This window comes from Lepidochelys olivacea, assembly GCF_965140295.1.
Source record: "Lepidochelys olivacea isolate rLepOli2 genome assembly, chromosome: 1".
NCBI classification, from domain to species: domain Eukaryota; kingdom Metazoa; phylum Chordata; order Testudines; family Cheloniidae; genus Lepidochelys; species Lepidochelys olivacea.
The window spans coordinates 214,718,112-214,738,500 of NC_140411.1; the positions used below are offsets into that span (position 1 = coordinate 214,718,112).

At 45.3% G+C, this 20,389-nt stretch overlaps 1 protein-coding gene across 1 annotated transcript in view; it reads left to right on the plus strand.

Annotated features, from left to right (window-relative positions):
* The window catches only part of KEL (Kell metallo-endopeptidase (Kell blood group)), a 30,738-nt gene extending 13,817 nt beyond the window's left edge, over positions 1 to 16,921 (plus strand). The window contains exons 6-18 of the mRNA XM_084633988.1: positions 1,443 to 1,508; positions 3,928 to 4,116; positions 4,775 to 4,920; positions 5,365 to 5,491; positions 6,287 to 6,397; positions 8,892 to 8,990; positions 9,573 to 9,650; positions 10,151 to 10,254; positions 10,905 to 11,015; positions 13,142 to 13,209; positions 13,585 to 13,751; positions 14,891 to 14,986; positions 16,319 to 16,921. Of these exons, the coding sequence (XP_084490114.1) occupies positions 1,443 to 1,508; positions 3,928 to 4,116; positions 4,775 to 4,920; positions 5,365 to 5,491; positions 6,287 to 6,397; positions 8,892 to 8,990; positions 9,573 to 9,650; positions 10,151 to 10,254; positions 10,905 to 11,015; positions 13,142 to 13,209; positions 13,585 to 13,751; positions 14,891 to 14,986; positions 16,319 to 16,495 (1,539 nt within the window). The 3' untranslated portion in view covers positions 16,496 to 16,921. The remainder of the gene's footprint in view (positions 1 to 1,442; positions 1,509 to 3,927; positions 4,117 to 4,774; positions 4,921 to 5,364; positions 5,492 to 6,286; positions 6,398 to 8,891; positions 8,991 to 9,572; positions 9,651 to 10,150; positions 10,255 to 10,904; positions 11,016 to 13,141; positions 13,210 to 13,584; positions 13,752 to 14,890; positions 14,987 to 16,318) is intronic.
* Positions 16,922 to 20,389: the final 3,468 nt, after the last annotated feature.

Genomic DNA, 20,389 nt, shown 5'->3' on the forward strand with positions numbered 1-20,389 from the left:
GAATACAAGGTGTACACTGCTCACTTTATATTTTTTATTATAAATATTTGCACTGTAAAAACAGTATTTTTCAATTCACTTAATACAAGTACTGTAGTGCAATCTCTATCATGAAAGTTAAACTTACAAATGTAGAATTTGATGTACAAAAATAACTGCATTCAAAAATAAAAAACAACAATGTAAAACTTTAGAGCCTACAAGCCCACTTAGTTCTACTTCTTGTTCAGCCAATCACTCAGACAAACATGTTTGTTTACATTTGTAGGAGATAATTCTTGTTTACAATGTCACCTGAAAGTGAGAGCAGAGGTTTGAAGGGCACTAATGTAGCCAGTGTTGCAAGATATTTATGTGCCAGATGTGCTAAAGATTCATATGTCCCTTCATACTTTAGCTTCAACCACACTATTCCAGAAGACATGCGTCCATGCTGATGAGTTCTGCTCAATAACAATCCAACGCAGTGCAGACTAACGGATGTTCGTTTTCATCAGCTGAGTCAGATGCTACCAGCAGAAGGTTGATTTTCTTTTTTGGTGGTTTGGGTTCTGTCGTTTTTGCATCGAAGTGTTGCTCTTAAGACTTTTGAAAGCATGCTCCACACTTAATCCCTCTCCAATTTTTGGAAGGCACTTCAGATTCTTAAACCTTGGGTCGAGTGCTGTAGCCATCTTTAGAAATCTCACATTGGTACCTTCTTTGCATTTTGTCAAATCTGCAGTGAAAATGATCTTAAAAACGAAAAACATGCTGGGTCATCATCCGAAACTGCTCTAACGTGAACTATATGACAGAATGCTGGTAAAAAACACAGAGCAGGAGACGTACAATTCTCCCACAAGCAGTTCAGTCACAAATTTAATTAACACATTATTTTTTTAATGAGCATCATCAGCATGGAAGCATGTTGTTTGGAAAGGTGGCCAAAGCATGAAGGGGCATACAAATGTTTAGCATATCTGGCATGTAACTACCATGGAATGCCGGCTACAAGAGTGCCATGCAAACATCTGTTCCCACTTTTAGGTGACATTGTAAATAGGAAGCGGGCAGCATTATCTCCTGTAAATGTAAACAAACTTATTTCTCTTAGCGATTGGCTGAAGAAGTAGTACTGAATAGATTTTTAGGCTCTAAAGTTTTACATTGTTTTGTTTTTGATTGCAGTTATGTAACAAAAAAAATTACATTTGTAAGATGCGCTTTCACAATAAAGAGATTGCACTACAGTACTTGTATAAGGTGAACTTAAAAATACTATTTCTTTTATTTATCATTTTTACAGTGCAAATATTTGTCTCAATAAAATCAGTTTATGACAATCGTAAGCTGCTTGCAGACAAATTTCTTGAACAGATAAAGAAACAAAAGTCATTGAATACATTATCTCTAGTGTTTCTGGTATTAACTAAGTGTTTTTCCTTCATTTCGTTCCTCAGATTGACCATCCGGAGTTTGAGATGCCACCAGAGAGTGACTACAATGAAAAAGCAAATTATCCCGAGGTACCATATCAGAGGCTGGGGCAAGGCAAAAAATGCCTACTGGGTTAAGGGATCTACTTTGAAATGTCCCCTGATTTGGAATGGTTTGTGAGTGGTGATCACATGGGCTCAGTGTCGGATGAGATCATGGGGCTATTCTAGGGCTTGTCAACACTAGGACAGGATGGGGGTGTTTTGGAACATTTTTAGCTAACAGGTTTTTAAGTCGTGGTGTAGGAAGGGCATGTTGAAGTTTTTTAATGTGTTAGCTTGTCAAAGGGAACATGGCTTACAAAAAACTTGTCCTGATTATACTAGGACTTTATAATCTGTTAGCTAAAATGTAACGCATTTCATCCTAGCGTGGATGAGAGCCCTTGGAATCAATCACCTTTGAATTCAGTCCAGAAAATCCAATTCCGTTTAATCATTTCATCTTCTTCATCTTCCTGAACTGGATCAGCTGAATTGACTGCAATTTACTGAGTGTGGGTCTTTCAGAGATCTTAAATACCAAAATTCTGTCTTCCCACTGTGGATATTTAAGATCCCCTGATAATCCAAGTAGAAACAGGAGTCTGGTCTGCTATCTCTGTCCAAAATTTCCATTCTGTTTGACTCACTGTCTGGAGTGGCTAACAACTGTGAGTGCCAGTCTCAGGGCAGACTGTCAGAAAACAGGGCAGACACCCCAAACTGGTGGTGTATTCTATAATTAGATTTCACCAAACCAGTAACAAATGTGCACTCCTGGATCACTACATCAGCCTTACCATGGAGTCATAGCCTCTCCAGCCTATCTTGCCACCCAGACAAACTGGATTTTATGATAAAAGGTTGTATAATCCAATAATCACATCACATTAGGTTACTCCCAATCCCAAAGGATCAGTCACTTACCCCAGATCAACTCTGGATCTCACATCAAAGACAATGCTGGCAGCCAATTCTCTAGTAAACTAACTAAAGATTTATTAGATAAGAAAAGAAATGAGAATTAATGAGAGGTTAAAGCAGGCAAAATACATTAATAGGTGAGTCAAAGTTTGTAAGTCCAAAATGATAGCAGCTGATATAATAAACTTCTAGTTGCCCAAAAGTCTTTTCAGGGAACACAGATGTTTCTGGGGATCTCCACATTGGACTTTTACAGGGAAGATACCAAACATGAACAGTCAGAGGTGACAATTATTCCTTTGACTCAGTATTTATAGTTTCTGCTCACAGAAGACAATCTGAAGAGAGTCTTCAACCACATGGGCCAGTAAATTTCCATTGTCAAATACAATGGCCCTTGCTTTGAAGTTAGCACTCTTCTTCATTTAAAGAAAAGGAGTACTTGTGGCACCTTAGAGACTAACCAATTTATTTGAGCATGAGCTTTCGTGAGCTACAGCTCACTTCATCCGATGAAGTGAGCTGTAGCTCACGAAAGCTCATGCTCAAATAAATTGGTTAGTCTCTAAGGTGCCACAAGTACTCCTTTTCTTTTTGCGAATACAGACTAACACGGCTGTTACTCTGAAACCTGTCCTTCTTCATTTAGATTTCCAAGGCTCCAATCACTTTTAATGGGTAATTTAGTTACAGGGATATATACAATGTAAGAGGTAATGTAATAGCAAACAATCCTTCATTAGTTTTCATGAAGTTTACACATCAAGTACACCCTCATTTTAACACAAACACCTTTGATCTAGGGTTATCTAGTTACAGGGATATACATAATGTAATGTGATAGCAATCAACAGGTTATAGATAAGCAAAGACAATACCATTAACAGTTCTTTTGTGTGTTCACAAATGAATTGGCCTGATTACACTCCAATACCTTTGGAGAGGAAGGATAGCTTGGTGGTTTGAGCATTAGCCTGCTAAACACAGGGTTGTGAGTTCAATCCTTGAGGGGGCCATTTAGGGATCTGGGGCAAAAGTTGGGGATTGGTCCTGCTTTGAGCAGGGGGTTGGACTAGATGACCTCCTGAGGTCCCTTCTAACCCTGATATTCTATGACACTCTTTTGATTTCTATTAGCATATGGATGAATTAGCTACAGCCCCGTCCTGAGCTGGCACCAAAGAAAACAGTACCACACTGTTCACTGTTGTTCACTTCTGCTTCATGCAATTAAACAGCTGCCTCCTCTCACCCAAAAGTAGCTGCATTTCAGTGCTAAAATTATCCCTATATTTAAACCATTTATAAAGTGTAAGGGAACTATAAGCTATTATTTCTCACTGATAATTCAGTTTTGTTCACAGGTCCAACAGCCCTACTCAGCAAACCTTGCTCCAGGCAGATACACAGGAACATTGGGATGAAAGGGGTGGTTTGTGGTGATGAGATGGTGGGGAGCAACCCCTGAAAGATTGAGGGTTGGGTGGGATGGCTCAGATCCCAATTCAAAGCTCTTCTACTGGTGATGGGTTTTAAATCACAGGTTGTCCGTGTGTATTTCTCATACCTGATGAAGCTGGGGACATTGTTGGGAGGGCCACAGAATGTTACCTCCACCGTCATCTCCTTCGCCTTGTCCTTCATCTCCAACCTCCAGAAGGAGGTCACCCCACTGCAGGAACGGCAGGAGAGAAGGATGCTCTTCTATCACACCACTATCAGAGAGCTGCAGGTGTGTGTCTTGAACTTCCAGGTGAGAGAGGATGTGTGGCACCCCTTGAAGGAGCCTGGCAAAAATTGCCACTCTCCTGCCTCCTAGAGTCTCCTCTGTCACTGAACTGTCAGTTACAGACTAACACGGCTACCACTCTGAATCAGTAAAAACAATGAGGAGTCCTTGTGGCACCTTAGAGACTAACACATTTATTTGGGCATAAGCTTTTGTGGGCTAGAACTCACTTCACCAAATGCATGGAGTAAGAAATACAGTAGGCAGGTATAAAGATCCATCTTTTCATGTGCTGTATCTTTATACCTGCCTGCTGTATTTCTCACTCCATGCATCTGATGAAGTGGGTTCTAACCCACAAAAGCTTATGCCCAAATAAATTTGTTAGTCTTTAAGGTGCCACAAGGACTCTTCGTTGTTTGAGCTATCAGTGCATCCCCAATCTGCTGAGGTTGTTCTTTGCTGGTTCCAGGGTGAGACTTCCATTCTTCACCCTTTCAGTCCTGGTAACTCCTCTCCCTGCACTGTCACTGCCCCTGAATCTCACTCTGGTGAGATTGGTACCACAAGGGGGCAGACACACATTCCTATTTTCCCCATTCAGTCCTGGGGATAGGCAGGGAAGTCACATTTCAGCATTTCTGTTTGGCTTTACCTTTAGGAAAAGGCACCCACAATCGATTGGCTGTCATGCCTCCAGGCAGCCTTCCATCCTGTGCAGCTGAACATCTCCCAGCCAATCGCAGTGCACGACATGGATTATTTGAAAGGCATGTCACGGCTGATTGAAAAATGGCAGAAGGGGAGGTAGGAGCTGATGTCTGATACCGTAGCCATTGTGCCTTGAGGAGGTGGTGATAGCTTCAGGTGTTAAACTAACCATGAATGGACTTAGTCAGTGTTCAGATGGGAGATGGCCAAGGAAACACTAAGGCGCTGCAGGAGGATGACCCAGCAGGGGCTGTTCCCACTTGTAGTCATTAAAGATCCTATGGCACTTTCTGCAAACTTTGACCTGTTTCCTGGCCCAGTTCCAGCTCAGGCAATTATATTCTGCCAAACTAAATTCTTCCTGCAGTTCCAGGCAGAGGTATTGTTAATCATTCCTTGTCTTCGCTGTTAAATGGTATTGCTATTTGAAGTTAAACAGCTGCCACAGTTTACCCAAGATATGAGTGCATTTGGTGCTGGCTGAAGTGTTCCTTATATATTAATCCCTATAAATGTGCTGCTTTGTGTCTTTTCCCCCAGGGTCCTACAGATCTATATGATCCTCTGCCTGGTTGGAAATCTTTCCCCAGCCCTTGACAGCCGGTTCCAAGATGCACGCAGGGAGCTGTTTGAAAAGCTGCATGGAAAGACAGGGGAATCTGGGATGGTGAGTCAGCTTCCCTTCAGTTCCCCCAACCCCCAAGGGAGCTCTATAGATGCTCTGCTCCCATGGCCACCCCCACTGGCTGCTGCCCCCGATCTCTAGTCATAGAATCATAGAATATTACGGTTGGAAGGGACCTCAGGAGGTCATCTGGTCCAACCCCCGGCTCAAAGCAGGACCAATTCCCAACTAAATCACCCCAGCAAGGGCTTTGTCAAGTCTGACCTTAGAAACCTCTAAGGAAGGAGATTCCATCACCTCCCTAGGTAACGCATTCCAGTATTTCACCATCCTCCTAGTGAAAAAGTTTTTCCTAATATCCAACCTAAATGAAGTAGAGTTTCTCATGTTGGAGGGACAGAGTGGAAGGACATGCTGACCGTGATAGCAGTATTACTTCCTATTTCCCAGCACTTTCCCCTAGTGATGATGCCATCAAGGAAGCCAGCCCTGTACCTACCGCACCCATGGAGTCCAATCCACATTAAGAGGCTTCCACAAGGACAGGGGTTGGAGAACAACATATAGATGGGCAGGTTTCCCTTTTCTGTCCCTTCCAGCCAGGATATGAGTCCCCTCCACTTGTGGAAGTGAAGAGGGTGAACCAGCCTTGAGTTTTATGGTCATGTTTTCTGAAGTGCTCAAAGCCTTTTAGGGTTGATAAAAATCTAATTAAAATAAATTAAATTCTTGATTTGCTATGATCATTACTACACATGTACACATTTCTCTGTCCCTCTCTTTCTGTGTGTTGTTCTGCCTTCCTCCTTTCTCTCTCTGTCTCTCCCTGCCCCCCAGGTACTGGCCCATCGCTGGAGGAAATGCCTGAGGGACACCAGCACTTTCTTTGAGCCTGTCCTTGCGGAGATGATTGTGCAAGAGATTTTCCCTCAAGAGACAAAGGAACTCGTAGGTATTCTTCTTCCCCCACCCAAACACAAACTCAGCTTCATTTGCTTCTCCTCTTTCCATTCTTAGCTGATACACTGTCAGGGTCTTGTCACTTCCTTATTCCTTACAAATGTCCCATCATTCTTTGGGAGTGAGGTAGGTTATGGGATCAATATACTTATTGCTAAAATAGTGAGTACTAGGACCTCCGTCCTTATCCTCATCCCTTCAGTAACAAAGCAGAGAGTGGGGCCCCCAGTACTCATGTGTGATCCTACACTAACAAACCACTGTGTGCAGCCCCAGCACTCATACAGGACCCTACAATAACAGGCCAGTGCATGCAGCCCCAGAACTCATACACAACCTACAGTAACAAACCAGTTCAGCTCTAATGTTCATGAGTATCCCTACAATAACAAACTAGTGCATGTAGCTCACGAAAGCTTATGCTCAAAAAAATGTGTTAGTCTCTAAGGTGCCACAAGTCCGCCTGTTCTTTTTGCGGATACAGACTAACACGGCTGCTACTCTGAAACCTGTCAGTACTTTCATGTGAGCCTACAATAACAAACCAGTGCATACATTTCTAATGTTCATGAGTAACAATACAATGACAACCAGTATGAACATCATTTATGAACAACCCTAGAACAGTAAGTGCAGTTCCAGCCATCTCATGATAACAAACTAGCATAGATTACCCAGTGCTTGTGAGCAATCCTATATTAACAAACCAAAATGCCAGGGCTTCTGAATGGTTCAGTAATAACAAACAAGTCTGCATACCCTGGGGAAGGGGAACCTTTTTGCTAAGGGATCAGATTTCCATTTCCATTTCCAAGTGTAATGGGGCGGGACTCACCCCTGCAGCACCTCCTGCTGGTCATCCAGGGAATTAGCATTTCCAGCCTCCAGAGCACCTTCTGCAGGCTGGTGTCCCGCTTGCCACTGGGCCCAAGTCCCTCCTCAATCCTGGTGCCCCTTTCAGGCCAGGGTACTGCCCCCTGGCAGTATCCCCACAGATCTGGGTCTCCCCTCCCCAAGGAACCCCCACCCTCTATCCCCACCTCACTCTATGGCCACTGCCAGTCATCAACTAGCCCCCATTCCCTGGGGCAGACTGCAGTGTAAGTGCCACTCATCATCAGCAAGGGGGGTTTGGACCTGCCGCCTCTGCCTACCCTTGGGCTGCCCTCTACAACCCCAGTACCTTTCTTTAGCCTTTAACAAGGCCTGCAACCTGGGGGGTTTCCAGGCCAAAGCTCCCCAGCTCCTTTGGCCTTCCCCCAGCCCTGGTACACTGCTTAGCTCCTAGCAGCCAAGCCCATCCCTCTCCACATCTAGAGAGAGAGAGAGTGTTTGCTCCTGGCCCACTGCCCTCTTATAAGGGCCAGCTCGGCCCTGATTGGGGCATGGCTGTGTCTGTGGCTGGTTCCCCAATCAGCCGAGGCTTGCTGCTTTTCCTAGCAGCAGACCTCTCGGCCACCTCAGCCCTCTCCCAGGGATGATTTCAAGCCCTTCAGGGCAGTAGCAGGTGGCCACCCCACTACACCAAAGTTATTGGCACAAGCACTGAATTTATAAAGGGTTTGCAATGTATGGAAAATGCCATGAAAAAATAACCCAGGGACATGGGACAATGAGAGACTGAGACCTGAAGAGGAAAGAGCAATGAAGAAGCAGAGAAGAGAAAGAGGGAAGAAGGACACAGGAGAGCATGTCAAAGTACAGCACTCAGCACCTTGTAAGGGCAGCAGTGAAGTGAATTTGCTGGGCTTCCTCCAGGGCAGAATATAGGTTCCACTGTGGGAGAAGTGTATGTGTGTGTGTACATGCTTGTAGCGAAGCCCTGAACGGACTGATTGAATCCCCCTCAGATACCACCAGCAAAGAGGAGGGTCAGATTGTGTAATAGAGGGAGTTGGAACTAAATGCATTCTGAATTTTCCTTTAATTCAAGCAAAGGGAAAGTAGTCTAGAATAGATCCCATCCCATGTTAGGAGAGGAGAAGTCTAGAACTGAATGAACAAGGGATTGTGTTTTCCTCTCACCTAAGCAGAGGTAAGGGGGAGATGAGAAGAACAGGGCAGGGTTAAGGGAGCAGTGTATAGGGACAAGCCCATGGCTGAAAGGATATAATGTCTTCTGTAGTTTCCACGGTATGCATCCGATGAAGTGAGCTGTAGCTCACGAAAGCTCATGCTCAAATAAATTGGTTAGTCTCTAAGGTGCCACAAGTCCTCCTTTTCTTTTTGCGAATACAGACTAACATGGCTGTTACTTTGAAACCGATGTAAAGAATGAATTTCTTTCTCACTTCCTGGAAAGAGGGATCCTTACCAGGGCTGGGCTGTAGCTCAATTTGTGGAGCATGGAGAGAGAGTAGCCCAGGACTGAATAAACATGGGCCCCAGTTGCTCCCCTCTCCTCTCAGACCCAGATATGGCATTTTCTAAGGAGCGGCTGCTTTTCTGTAGCCCTGAGTGTATCTCTTTTTCCCCTTGGCAGGCTGAGAAGATGTTCTCTCTGGTCCGAGATGCCCTCCAAAGTCGGCTGGATCAGGTGGAGTGGATGGATGAGCAGACCCGACAAGAGGCCAAGGACAAGGCATGTGTGGAAGACACAGGTCACTGGGGTCTTTATGTCCCAGAAGCCCCTGGAGAATGGATGGGTGTCTGCACCTGCACATACTTTGACATGCATGCTCATGTACATGATCCTACATGGACAATTTTATACATACTTGCTCAACACTTTTAAGTGGATACATATATACCATCATATGCACATGGTCATACACTGACATGTATATATGGAGAAGCTCAGTGTTTATCCATGCGGACCCACAGCTGCATACGTGCCAACATATATGAGCACCAACAAGCTTACACATGGAGGGAGATAAAAAACAATTCCATGGGCTTCATGAGAGCAGCTGCTCTTTATATCAGATATCTTTATATCTTTATATCATATATATTTGGCCTTAGGGCACTGACTTGGGAAAGGAGAAGAGCAAGGGGAGATGTGTTCCCTGGAGAAATCAAATAGGACAGCTCTTATTTTTACAGAGCTAATTTATAAGTCCTACTTACCCTGCCCTGAAACACATTATACGGACATTCAAAATGTAAGGAATCCTCTTGGTTATGTAAATTATTTAATTTAATTTTATTTTAACGATTTAAGGTTTCTAAGCTTCAGGTGGAAATTGGCTATCCAGACAGCATCCTCCAAACTGCTGAAATGGACCAGGAATTCCAGGATGTGAGTTATACAATGCAAACATACCTGTCTTGTTACTGGTAATATACCTGTTCCATACCCAAGGGCACCTTCTGCTGGAGGGGAAGGGAGCAGAGCATACTCCATACAACTAGCATACCTTCTCCTTTCCCTCCAATGTCTTGTTTTGAAAGAGGTTGGGTCTGGAGAAGCTGGGAGATCCAGCCAGTGCTCTTGCGTCTTTGCCTACTCTGCCTCCTGTTACGGAAGGAGAAGTTGGGGGTGGCACAGTTCATCCCCCAAAGAAGGCATGCTCTGCTTTGCTTGTGATAATATCTCCTGCAGTCCTTTTCCACATCTTAGGTTGGAGATTTTGAGGGTTGGGAGAGAAAAGAGAGAATATTTGATTTTTGATTAACCCCATTTTCTGCCCTGTTTGGTGTTGTCTCTTTTGCGCCATCCTCTCTCTGATTCTCATCTCTCTCTTACTCTCTCTTCTGTGTCCTTTTAAATACGCTCTCATTGCCTCTCTCTTTCCTCAGCTGGAGATACATGACAATACCTTTTTGCTCAATGTGGTGGCCTGCCTGAAGGCTGTGAGGGAAAATTTCTCCCTGAGGCTCCTTCAGCCCCACCTGCAGGATAAGTATGTTTCAGCCAAAGGTGGTGGGGGTGATGTGTGGTAGGGGGCAGGTTCTAGGAGGTATATAGGCATTGGAGAGGAGGTATAGGAGCAGCTGATCAGATACAGAAGACGATACAACAAAAACAAGAGGATAAGTCCTCCTTTTCTTTTTGCGAATATAGACTAACACGGCTGCTACTCTGAAAAGAGGATTTGAGATATGGTATAGGAATGGGCCAAGACAGTGGGGAGGAAAGTTGCTCTTGTGGTTAATGAACTGAGCAGAAAGTCAGACAAGTTGGGTTCATTTCCCTGTTCTACCACATGCCGCCTGCATGACCCCGAGCAAGTCTCTTCACCACTCTGTAAAATGAGGCTACTAGCACTGGCCTACCTGACAGTGGTGTGGGGAGGGTACATCCATGAATGTTTTCAATGGTAATAAGTGCCTAATAAATAAATAAAGGCAGATACAGTGTTTGTATTGAACACATGAGGTTCTGAATAATGTGAACCTATAACTCTGCCTCCTCTCTGTATGGGATTGCACTGGGGAGTCCTTTCTCTATGTCACCACCATTCCCACAAAGGTCCAGTAGGGAGAGAGATCAGGAGAAGGTCCCAAGCCATTAATAGTGGGTGTTCTCTCTCCTTTCTTTTTCTGTTTCTAGTTGGGAGGTCTTCCCTTGGTCTGTCCATTCCTACTACTCAATGAGGCGCCACACGGTGGTCTTCCCTGCGGGAATGTTCCGCAGCCCCTTCTTCCACGCTGAGTTCCCCAGGTACTAAGAGGCTGCAAAGCCACCAACATAAATCTCACCCCTTCAGCACACTGGGTTTCCAGCATACTGTTTCACTGCAAAAAGCCAAAAAGCAGGAGGGAGGGTCCTGCTCTGACTGACCTCAGTGGGAATTTGGCCACTGGCTTCAGTGAGAGCAAAATCAAAGCCTAAGTGATTTCCATGTGGGGCTGAGATAAGCCGCTGACGCTGAGTAACCTCAGACTCTTACCCTGAGACTCAGGCGGGCAGTTTTCCTGGCCCTCACAGGCACGCAGAATATATTAGAGCAGAAGGAAAAAAGACATGAGGCTTATCAAGACAGGCTACAAAGAAGACAGTTCCTGAGCCCACCTCAATATTGAGTCACTCAAAGATGGGGATATATTATTTTCTAGATTCCAAGAATAAATCCTGTGAAACCTTTCGGCAATCTCCTGTCCAAAATGTCTTCAAATGGATCAAAGACAACTCTGCTTCCCCTTTATAAAAAGACCACCTCTACTAAGCAACCATTTATTTATTTATTTATTTTTGCATTATGAGGTTTGTGTGCCTTCCTGTGAACCATCCAATAGTACAATTCTGTTCCTCTATTATAATGAGAGCACCTCTGTTGAGCAACCAGTTGTTGTCATTGAGTGGTCATTTGAGACACATCAAACATTGTTTGATGTAATTTTTTGTCCTCCTGGAGAAAGGTTTGCACAGAGAGAATAATCCCAGACTCATTAAATTCCTATTGTACAAAAATAGGCTCTCACTATGGGAAGGAATGAAACAGGTGGTCTGATCAATATAATAATTCTTTTTAGTCTATAGTGAAACTTACACCCCCTATCTGTAGAACACCCATGTGCCCTTGATGACTCATAAAACTCATAACAGGATTAAGAATGGGACACAGCTGAAATGAATAATAGCAAAACAAATATACTTTTCTAATGCTATGTGCTTCCACTTAATGAGTGAGTCACTTCAGAATCAGCAGATCTGCCGCCTGTATCAGTCTGATCAGCCGATTAAATTGACTGTGACGGAAGTGCGTTTGTTACGACTGTTAGCCCAGCAGAGCCAACCATTAAGAGAGAGAGAGCATTAGATTCAGGAGTCAGACATCCAGGGTTGGTTTGTTTTTTTTCCAAAAATGCAGTTTGAGGTTGACAAAAACATTTCACGAATTCATTTTGAATTCTCCAAGTTGTTTCAGTTGAAATAAAAACAAAAAAAATCAAAACATTTTGTTTTGACATTTTTTAAATGCAGTGTTTTGATTTTTCAATACTAAATGACTTTTCATTTTGAAATTTACTTCAATTTTATTAAAGAAACTTTTTTAAAAACTGAAAATGAAATTTCTTTTCAGGTGGAACTGAATGTTTCATTCAGCAAATTTTTTTTCAGCAGTTTGCGGAAAAAAAATTAAATTCTCGTCAATCCTGAAATAAAAGTTAGTTTTGATTTTTCAGAATGACCAGTAAACTGAAAAATCAGTTATACATCCAGCTGTAGTTGCAGATAACCTTTAAAATGTGAACTGAGTGTAACCAGTGCAGTGATGTCTACTGAGTCTGCAGAACTCTTAAAGCAGCAGCTGTTAGAGAGATGCGAGCTGCTCCTATTCACTTCAGTGACCTATTGATTCTGAAATCTAGTAATGATCACTACGTACATGTCAATGTTCTTTGCTTTTTCATTATTGATCAAGACATGTAAGAAAGGAGAGGGATGATCATACTGTGGAAATTTGATTGTGAGTGGACTCATTCTGGTGTTTCAAATGGGTGGAGCTTGGTTTGTGGGTGGAGTTTGTGGAAGTACCACAACTATTTCTAGTGAAACTCCTGATTAGATTACTATCTTGCACGTCTTTAGCAGACTTGTTAACAAACATCCCGTTGCAATTGTTCACTTGTACAATCCCACTGTCTTTACATTATACATTTACTGAACATGTTGATATGGAATAACAGAGACGATAAGCGTGTAGCCCCTGATACTGGTTTTACATCATCATTTGGCAGAGTAGACTCATACTTGATGGAGCAGGGCTGTACAGAGAAACCCGTGCTTCCCCTGCCTCCTGCAGGTTTAGCAGCTGATACCGCTTTACGTTCTGTGTTTTTCAGTGCTGTGAACTTTGGAGCCATGGGAGTCATCATGGCACACGAGCTGCTTCATGCCGTCTATGATTATGGTGCGTATTGTGACCCATTCAGGGTGCAGCAACATCCCCTGGTTTGAAGTAGTAATAATAACTAAATACATGGTTTCCACTTTCAGCACCCTGACTTTAAAAATAGTTCCAGTGACCCGAACCATTGCTGGTAATTTATAATAGAATCTGTTCCCTCTGCTCACTGTCACAGGCCTCAGGGGTGTGTTCCCTCTGGAGAGCTCAGGGGAGTTCCTCCAGGACCTGCTCCCTATTTAAATGTATAGTGCAAAGGTGGGTTTGGTAAATTCAAAAGACTCAATCCCAGACCATGCTCATTACTGATGGGAGAAGTGACTGAATCCCAGTGGATACTGATATTGCATTTACCTTCTTGGATTTCCCTCTTCTCCACAGTGGTGCCTGAGAGCTGTCCTAGATGCAACAGGGATGCATTAGTGCGGGGTACAGACTGCCTGGTGGAACAGTATGAACGCTACTCTCTGCAGGGCCTGAGAATCAATGGCACTTTCACCCTGCTGGAGAATGCAGCTGACACAGGAGGACTCGCCATCGCTTACCAGGTATCACAAACTACCTGCTGTTCTAGTCTTGTAGTTTCACACAACTCTGCCTGTGCCCCTCAATCCTGCCCTGCAACCCCCTGCCCTGCTATTCTGGTCCTGGGCTGCCCAACTTCCTGTCCCTATGTAACTCCACAAATGCACCTCAATCCAAATTAACTGCACTCCTTGCTGATCCAGTCCTCCACCCCATTCCCTCCTTCCCCCACAGCTCTACCAATGCCCCTCAGTCCTGCCCCTCAGCCCCCTGCTATTCCAGTGCTGGGCTCCTCACACAGCCCTATCAATGCCCCTCAGCCCCCTGCTATTCCAGTGCTGGGCTCCCCTCACAACTCTGGTAATGCCCTCAGTCCTGGCCTGCAGCCCCCCTGCTATTCCAGCCCTGGGTTTCCCACACAGCTCTGCCAGTGAACCTCAGTCCTGTACTGCAGACCCCCTGCTATTCCAGTCCCTGGTCTTTTTTATTCCAAGACGGTTCTTTGTATGAAAATAGGTGACTATTATTTCAAGCTGATACAGGCCCCTGGAAACTAAACTGATGTCCTTCAATTCATTTGTCTTGGTCCTTGATGAATCAATACCCATATCTATGGAGGTGAAAGTACTCTGTAGAAGGAAGTTCCTCTTCAGTTTTCTGTTGCTGGGGAAGTTATGAGGTTTAATTAAATAATGTCTGTCACATGCCTTCAGATCTTTAGACAGAAGGTACCAGTGATATGAAAAGCATGGCAGGAATTTTTTGAGCATGGGTGACTCAAGTTGAAATAGTTTTTATTCAATTATAGTGCATCAAACAGCATCATCTTCTGACCTTCTGCTGCCACTGTGTGGTATTGTCTGGAATGGGAAGCACAACAGTTAGGTTGATAGGGAAGAGGGCAGGGATAAGCCATCTCAGAGAGCAAGGAGATGGGACGGGAGAGAAAAGGATGCTACACTTTCTCAGTGAGTGGGTGGATGGATGTCTATGTCCCAGCGTAAGAGCTCCAGGGCAGCACCAGCAGGCAGCACCAGCATTCACACTGGGAGGATGAAGGCTCCTGATTTCAGCTCTCCCTTGTGCGTTAAACTTTAATGATATTTGTGGGACACAATCTGAGGTTTTTTATTTTAATTTATCTGTTCCTCTTTCCCCACAGGCCTATAAGAACTGGCTGAAAAAGCACAAACAGGAGAGGAATTTACCCAGGAGTGGACTCTCACACCATCAGCTCTTCTACATCAGCTTTGCCAATGTAAAGAACATCCTGCTGATCTTGTCTGTCCCAGCCCATCTGGCCTCTTTTAATGTATCTTCCTCTCATACTTTCTGGTCTGTGTGTCTGATTATCGCCATCTCCCTCCCTTCTGGTCTGAGTCTCTCCCCCAACTTCGCAGCACTGAACTGCTCCCTAGATGCTGATCAAAGGCCTCACTGAAGACCTACAACTTACACTGGGCTCTGAAGCGATAACAGACTGTCAAAGGGACCAAGCACAACAATATCTATCTACTATCCATCATCTAAGGTTTATCTAAGGCAGCAGTCACTGGAATATCTAAGAACCCTTGGTTATGATGACTGATGATAATGAAATAAAAAAAACAAATTATATTTAACTTCCCTGTCAAAAGATAATTTACTTACCGGGGAAGAGTGGACAAGAAGAAATTTAGGTTTGCAGGAAGGAAAAGACAGCAAGAGTGAACCTGCACCGCCACTATGATGGCTTTAGGGAGAGAGCTGATCAAGTATTTTAGTGATGGGGGTCAAGCACATAGATGGATGGATGGAGTGAGATTTTTCAGGTACCTTCCTCTTAGCAAGTTTAGGGCTTATACATAACCAAACCCTTGAGCTGCAAGTGAAGTGCACTTCATAGATCGCTGGTGTTATGCTCTCATAGAGGTTCAGGGAACATAGAGATCAGCCATTGTATTTGACACTAGCTGGAGCTTCAGGGTGCTTATTGATGGTAGCCCTGAGAAGAGTGCAGAAGAAGGTGATCCAGTCCTGAGGCTACAAAGGATTGGGTCACTCTGGTAAGGTCTGCATTAGAGAAGGGATGTGGCAGCTCTAGGACCAGCTGTCAGTGAATGCAGGCAGGATTAACCAGAGTGATCAACTGGGCTTCCAGCAACAATGATGAGTCCAGTATGACCCAGACACTGCAAACCACCTGAATAAAGGCTGGACACTCCCCTCCAAAGAATGACATATTCACAGCACTGCCTGTCCTATAGGTGCTTCCCCTTCCAGCCAGCATAATTTTTGCTTTGTCAGGGCTGTGACTAAATCAACACACTGAAATAAAATAGTGACAAGTTTAGGACAGATAGATATGGATACATGGAAATCTACCCCTCTGCTATGTACTAGGAAATGGCAGTATCCAGGTGTTGATCTGAGTGTCATCCTCTCTCCTGGCACGGTTGTCCAGCATATCTCTCTGTCTCTCCTGTCATGCTCATGTTGCTCAGGAAGGATGACAAGCTGGAACCCTGCAGAACCTATGTGAGGGCTCGTGGGCAAGTAAGCCTTTGGGATCATTCTTAGATGCTGACATGATTGTTTTGTTTCCCTTCAGGGGATGTGTGGGCACCAGAGCCCCGAGAGACTGCGAGCCTTCCTGCACAGGGACCCGCACAGCCCCCCACCACTCCGTGTCCGCGGACCCCTCAGCAACAGCCAGGACTTTGCCAGGCATTTCCACTGCTCCAGCACAACACCAATGAATCCAGCCTTCAAGTGCCACATCTGGTAATCCACATGGAGAAGGAGGGGGAGAAAGAGAGACGGGCAGATGTATGGAGACTGGAGCTTTGTAGAACTTTTCCCTGCTGAAGAATGGCCTGCCCTCACGCAGAGACATGCTGGAACCTAACCAATTCCTCCCCATCCCTTCTTTCTCATCCTTTTTCCCCGCCAACAGGTCGTGGTGGCAGAAGGTTCAGGTCTGGGTAGCAGGAGGGAAGACAGGCTAAACATAGCAGCCAGTACAGTGTGTGCTATTCCCCAACTGCTCCGCATGCCCTGCCCCAGTTAGGCCAAACTTGCTCTTCAGAGTGTGGGGGCGCAGGCTTGCAAGGTCAATAGACAAGCTGCAATCATTAACAACTCGGGGGGAACCTCACAAGTCCCCATGCACACCTCCCACCCATGCCACCCACCCTGGACCACCAGGGATAGAAGAACCTGGTTCTCTCACTCTGAAAGCACATTGGGGTGGGGGGGAGGGAGAGACATGCTGGTTACTGCTTCCAGATGGGAAGATGAGACATTTAATTAATGTACATTGCTAAAAACCCCAGCTAGATATGTTATGGCACACCTGTCTTAGCACCCCAATATGAGTGGGATGGTCCTGGGATTTTATCTTATTTTCTGCTACTTAGCCTAGTGTCCTGGATCTGACCTGCCTAGCTCTTTGGGATTGTTTTTTCCCCTGTTCCTCTTACCTCTGACCACTAGGGGCCTGGCCCAGTGCCAGCTTGAATGGAAAGCTCAGTTCCATTAACTTCATTGGACTTTGGATCAGACCCTAGATACCACTCCTCCAATGCAGCAGCTGCCTCTCTTTTCTGATTGCTCCCCCTGCTGACTTCTGCCGAGAAGGAATAGCAGCAGCAGTAGCAGCTATGCTCAAGCTTTTTCACACTCAGAAGAAGGGGAAGAGCATGCACTGGCTGAGGGAGAAGAAAGGCTGGAACGGTGGAACCCCTTCTGTGGAGAAGAGGAAGTGGGGAAGCAATTCATGGACAGGACAAGGAGTGGAATCTCAGGAGTCAGTGATGTAGATACAATGTTGCAAGTAATGAAGTTCCACCAGAACCATTGAGTTATGAGGTTATGGGGGACTTCCAGATGGAATGGCGCTCTGGCACGTCACTTGGTCCATAGGGTGGCAATGTCGCTCAAACAACTTTGCCCTTACCCCACTGGGGCCCAGGCCAGATTTGAGCGGCATTGTGACCCAGGTGACACCACTCATCACTCAGATTTGGTCTGCTGTGTGATGTGGGGTGGACAATGGGGTGAGAGGAACTGAAGGGCAGCCGCCAGCCAAGATTAGGAGTTGCGTCCCTAGCCTGGGATGGGAGCGGAGTGCTGAGTTGGGCACTGGTGAGTGGCCTGGAAAGTCCTGGGGGCTGGTGAATGAGGGGTTGAGGGTGTGAGGTGTTGGTGTACTATGGGGCAAGTGGGAGAGGTGGGGGGAGTTGTGGCAGACAACTGAAGATGTGGGAGGTGGTGGGGTAGGATGTGGGCCCAATGCTGGGCATAAGCAACATTTTAGATTTTGGAAGGGAGCCCCTAACCTAGTCCTGCACCAGGGCCTCGTCGTGTACAGTCAGGAGGAAATGGGGTCTGGGAGGGTGTTAGAGATTCCTACTCGTTGCCCCCAGTCACTCCATATGAAGATAACAGACAAGTCTTGTTCCCTCTCACAAAAAGGCATTGGGTTAGGGTGACCATATATCCCATTTTGGCTGGGACAGTCTCTTTTTTAAGCCCTGTCCTGGCTGTCCCGACTTTTTTTTTTTTTTTTTGGCAAAACTGGGCATTTGTCCCATTGCTCATGTCAACTGATCAGTTAGCAAGAGGAAACTGTACACATGCTCAGTTTTTCCAAAAAGGTTGAGTGCAAACCTTAGCGGGGCATGGAGGAACATGTGTGTGAGGGCGAGCGGCAATGCCAGCCCTTTGCAGGAAGAGGGCTTGGGAGAGCGGCTCGAGCTGGGCCAGCCCTCCACAGGTGGGTGGCAGGGAGTCTTGGGCTGGCTCCACACAGGAAGGCAGGCGGGGGTGGAATAGCTCAATGCTTTGAGCATTGGCCTGCTAAACCCAGGGTTGTGAGTTCAATCCCTGAGGGGGCCGTTTAGGGATCTGGGGCAAAAATTGGGGATAGGTCTTGCTTTGAGGGGGTTAGACTAGATGTTCTCCTGAGGTCCCTTCCAACCCTGATATTCTATGGTGCCTTGGGCTGGCCCCATATGGTGTCCCATTTTCCCTTTGGGAAAATATCATCACCCTACATAAACTTAGCTAGGGCCTGGGTCTGTTTAAGGAAAGGTTGGGATGGTAGGGGATGGTTTCCAGGGTTTATGGGAGCCTCCAGAGTCAGACTAACCATCCAGATTTTAGAATGCTTCTCCAAATACCAAACTGCTTTTCAGGAATTTTTGCTATCCAGATAGGGGAGTTTTGCTGCTGTTATGTTTTTGTGACCTAGTATCGTTGTAACCAAATGTCCTGTAGCAATGCAGTGTAGGGGAGGCAAAGAGTGAAGATATAGTGGATTTCAGGAGCAGCAAGAAAACTGGCATTTAAGAATGTTTGTGTGTTACTAAGAACAGCCTGAAAACTATCAATTTGGAGGCCCTGATAATTAGACCTATATTTAAAAAAACAAAAAAACCTAAAATTCACTAGAATTGGTGAACACACCCCTCCTGCAGCTCACGGATGCCTGGTTTCTTTGTAAAGCTATCTCTGGGAAATTTTTTAAATGGTGGGAGCTGTTTTATTCTGACCATTATACAGTAACTCCTCACTTAATGTTGTAGTTATGTTCCTGAAAAATGCAACTTTAAGTGAAATGATGTTAAACTAATCCAGTTTTCCCATAAGATTTAATGTAAATGCGGGGGGTTAGATTCCAAGGAAATTTTCTGGGGGCAGACAAAAGGCATTATATACTGTACGGTACTGTACTGTACTGTGGTTGGAAAGTGCCCCTGGCTTACTCCACACAGGCAGAGCCCGCTGCAGGCAAGGACACTAGGAAGCACCTTCGCAGCAGCAGCAGAAACTTCCCCCCTGAAGAACAGGCTCTGACTTTGCCGGGGAATGCTCCAGGCCCGCCTCTTCCCATCCCCGCTCCACTCCAGGCCCACCTCTTCCCACCCACAATCCACCTCCTCTCTGGAGCACACCGCATCCCTGCTCCTTCCCCCCTCCCAGAAAGTCCTAACAGCTGTTTGGCAGTGCTAAGGACTTTCTGCGAGGTAGGGGGAGGAGCGGAGAAGAGGATTCTGTTCAGTGAGGAACAGCTGTTTGGTGGCAGAGGAAGCGCTGGAAGGGAGGGGGAGGAGGCAGAGAAGAGGAACTTGTGCAATGCTTCCTTGTAAAGTTGCTGCTCTTCCACAGAACCTTACAAGCAGTGGACAGAGCAGGCAGCCAAACCTGTTATAAGAAAACATTGCACAACTTTAAACAAGCATGTTCCCTAATGGAGCAGTGACGTAACTTCGAAACAACATTAAGCGGGAGGACATTAAGTGAGGACTTACTGTATTACCAGTGTGGTGATTCTTTGGGAGTAGATACTGGTATTGGGAATGAGCATCAAAATTAAAGCTGGAAAAGACCTATTAATTGTCTTATGACTGTGACAATTAGCAAGGGTTGTGGAGGATTCTCAATCTTTGGCAATTTTTAAATTAAGACTGGATGTTGCTCTAAAAAAACAGGAATTTTTGGGGGAAGTTCTATGGCCTGTTTATACAGGAGGTCAGACTAGATTATCACAATCATCCCTTCTGGCCTTGGAATCTATGAATCCAGTGCCAGCCAGCGTAGGCCAACACAGTATATTCTTCAGCAGCACTTCTTTTGAAAGACTATTCCACTGTTCTGTTCTCACTGATTAAAGCCAAAG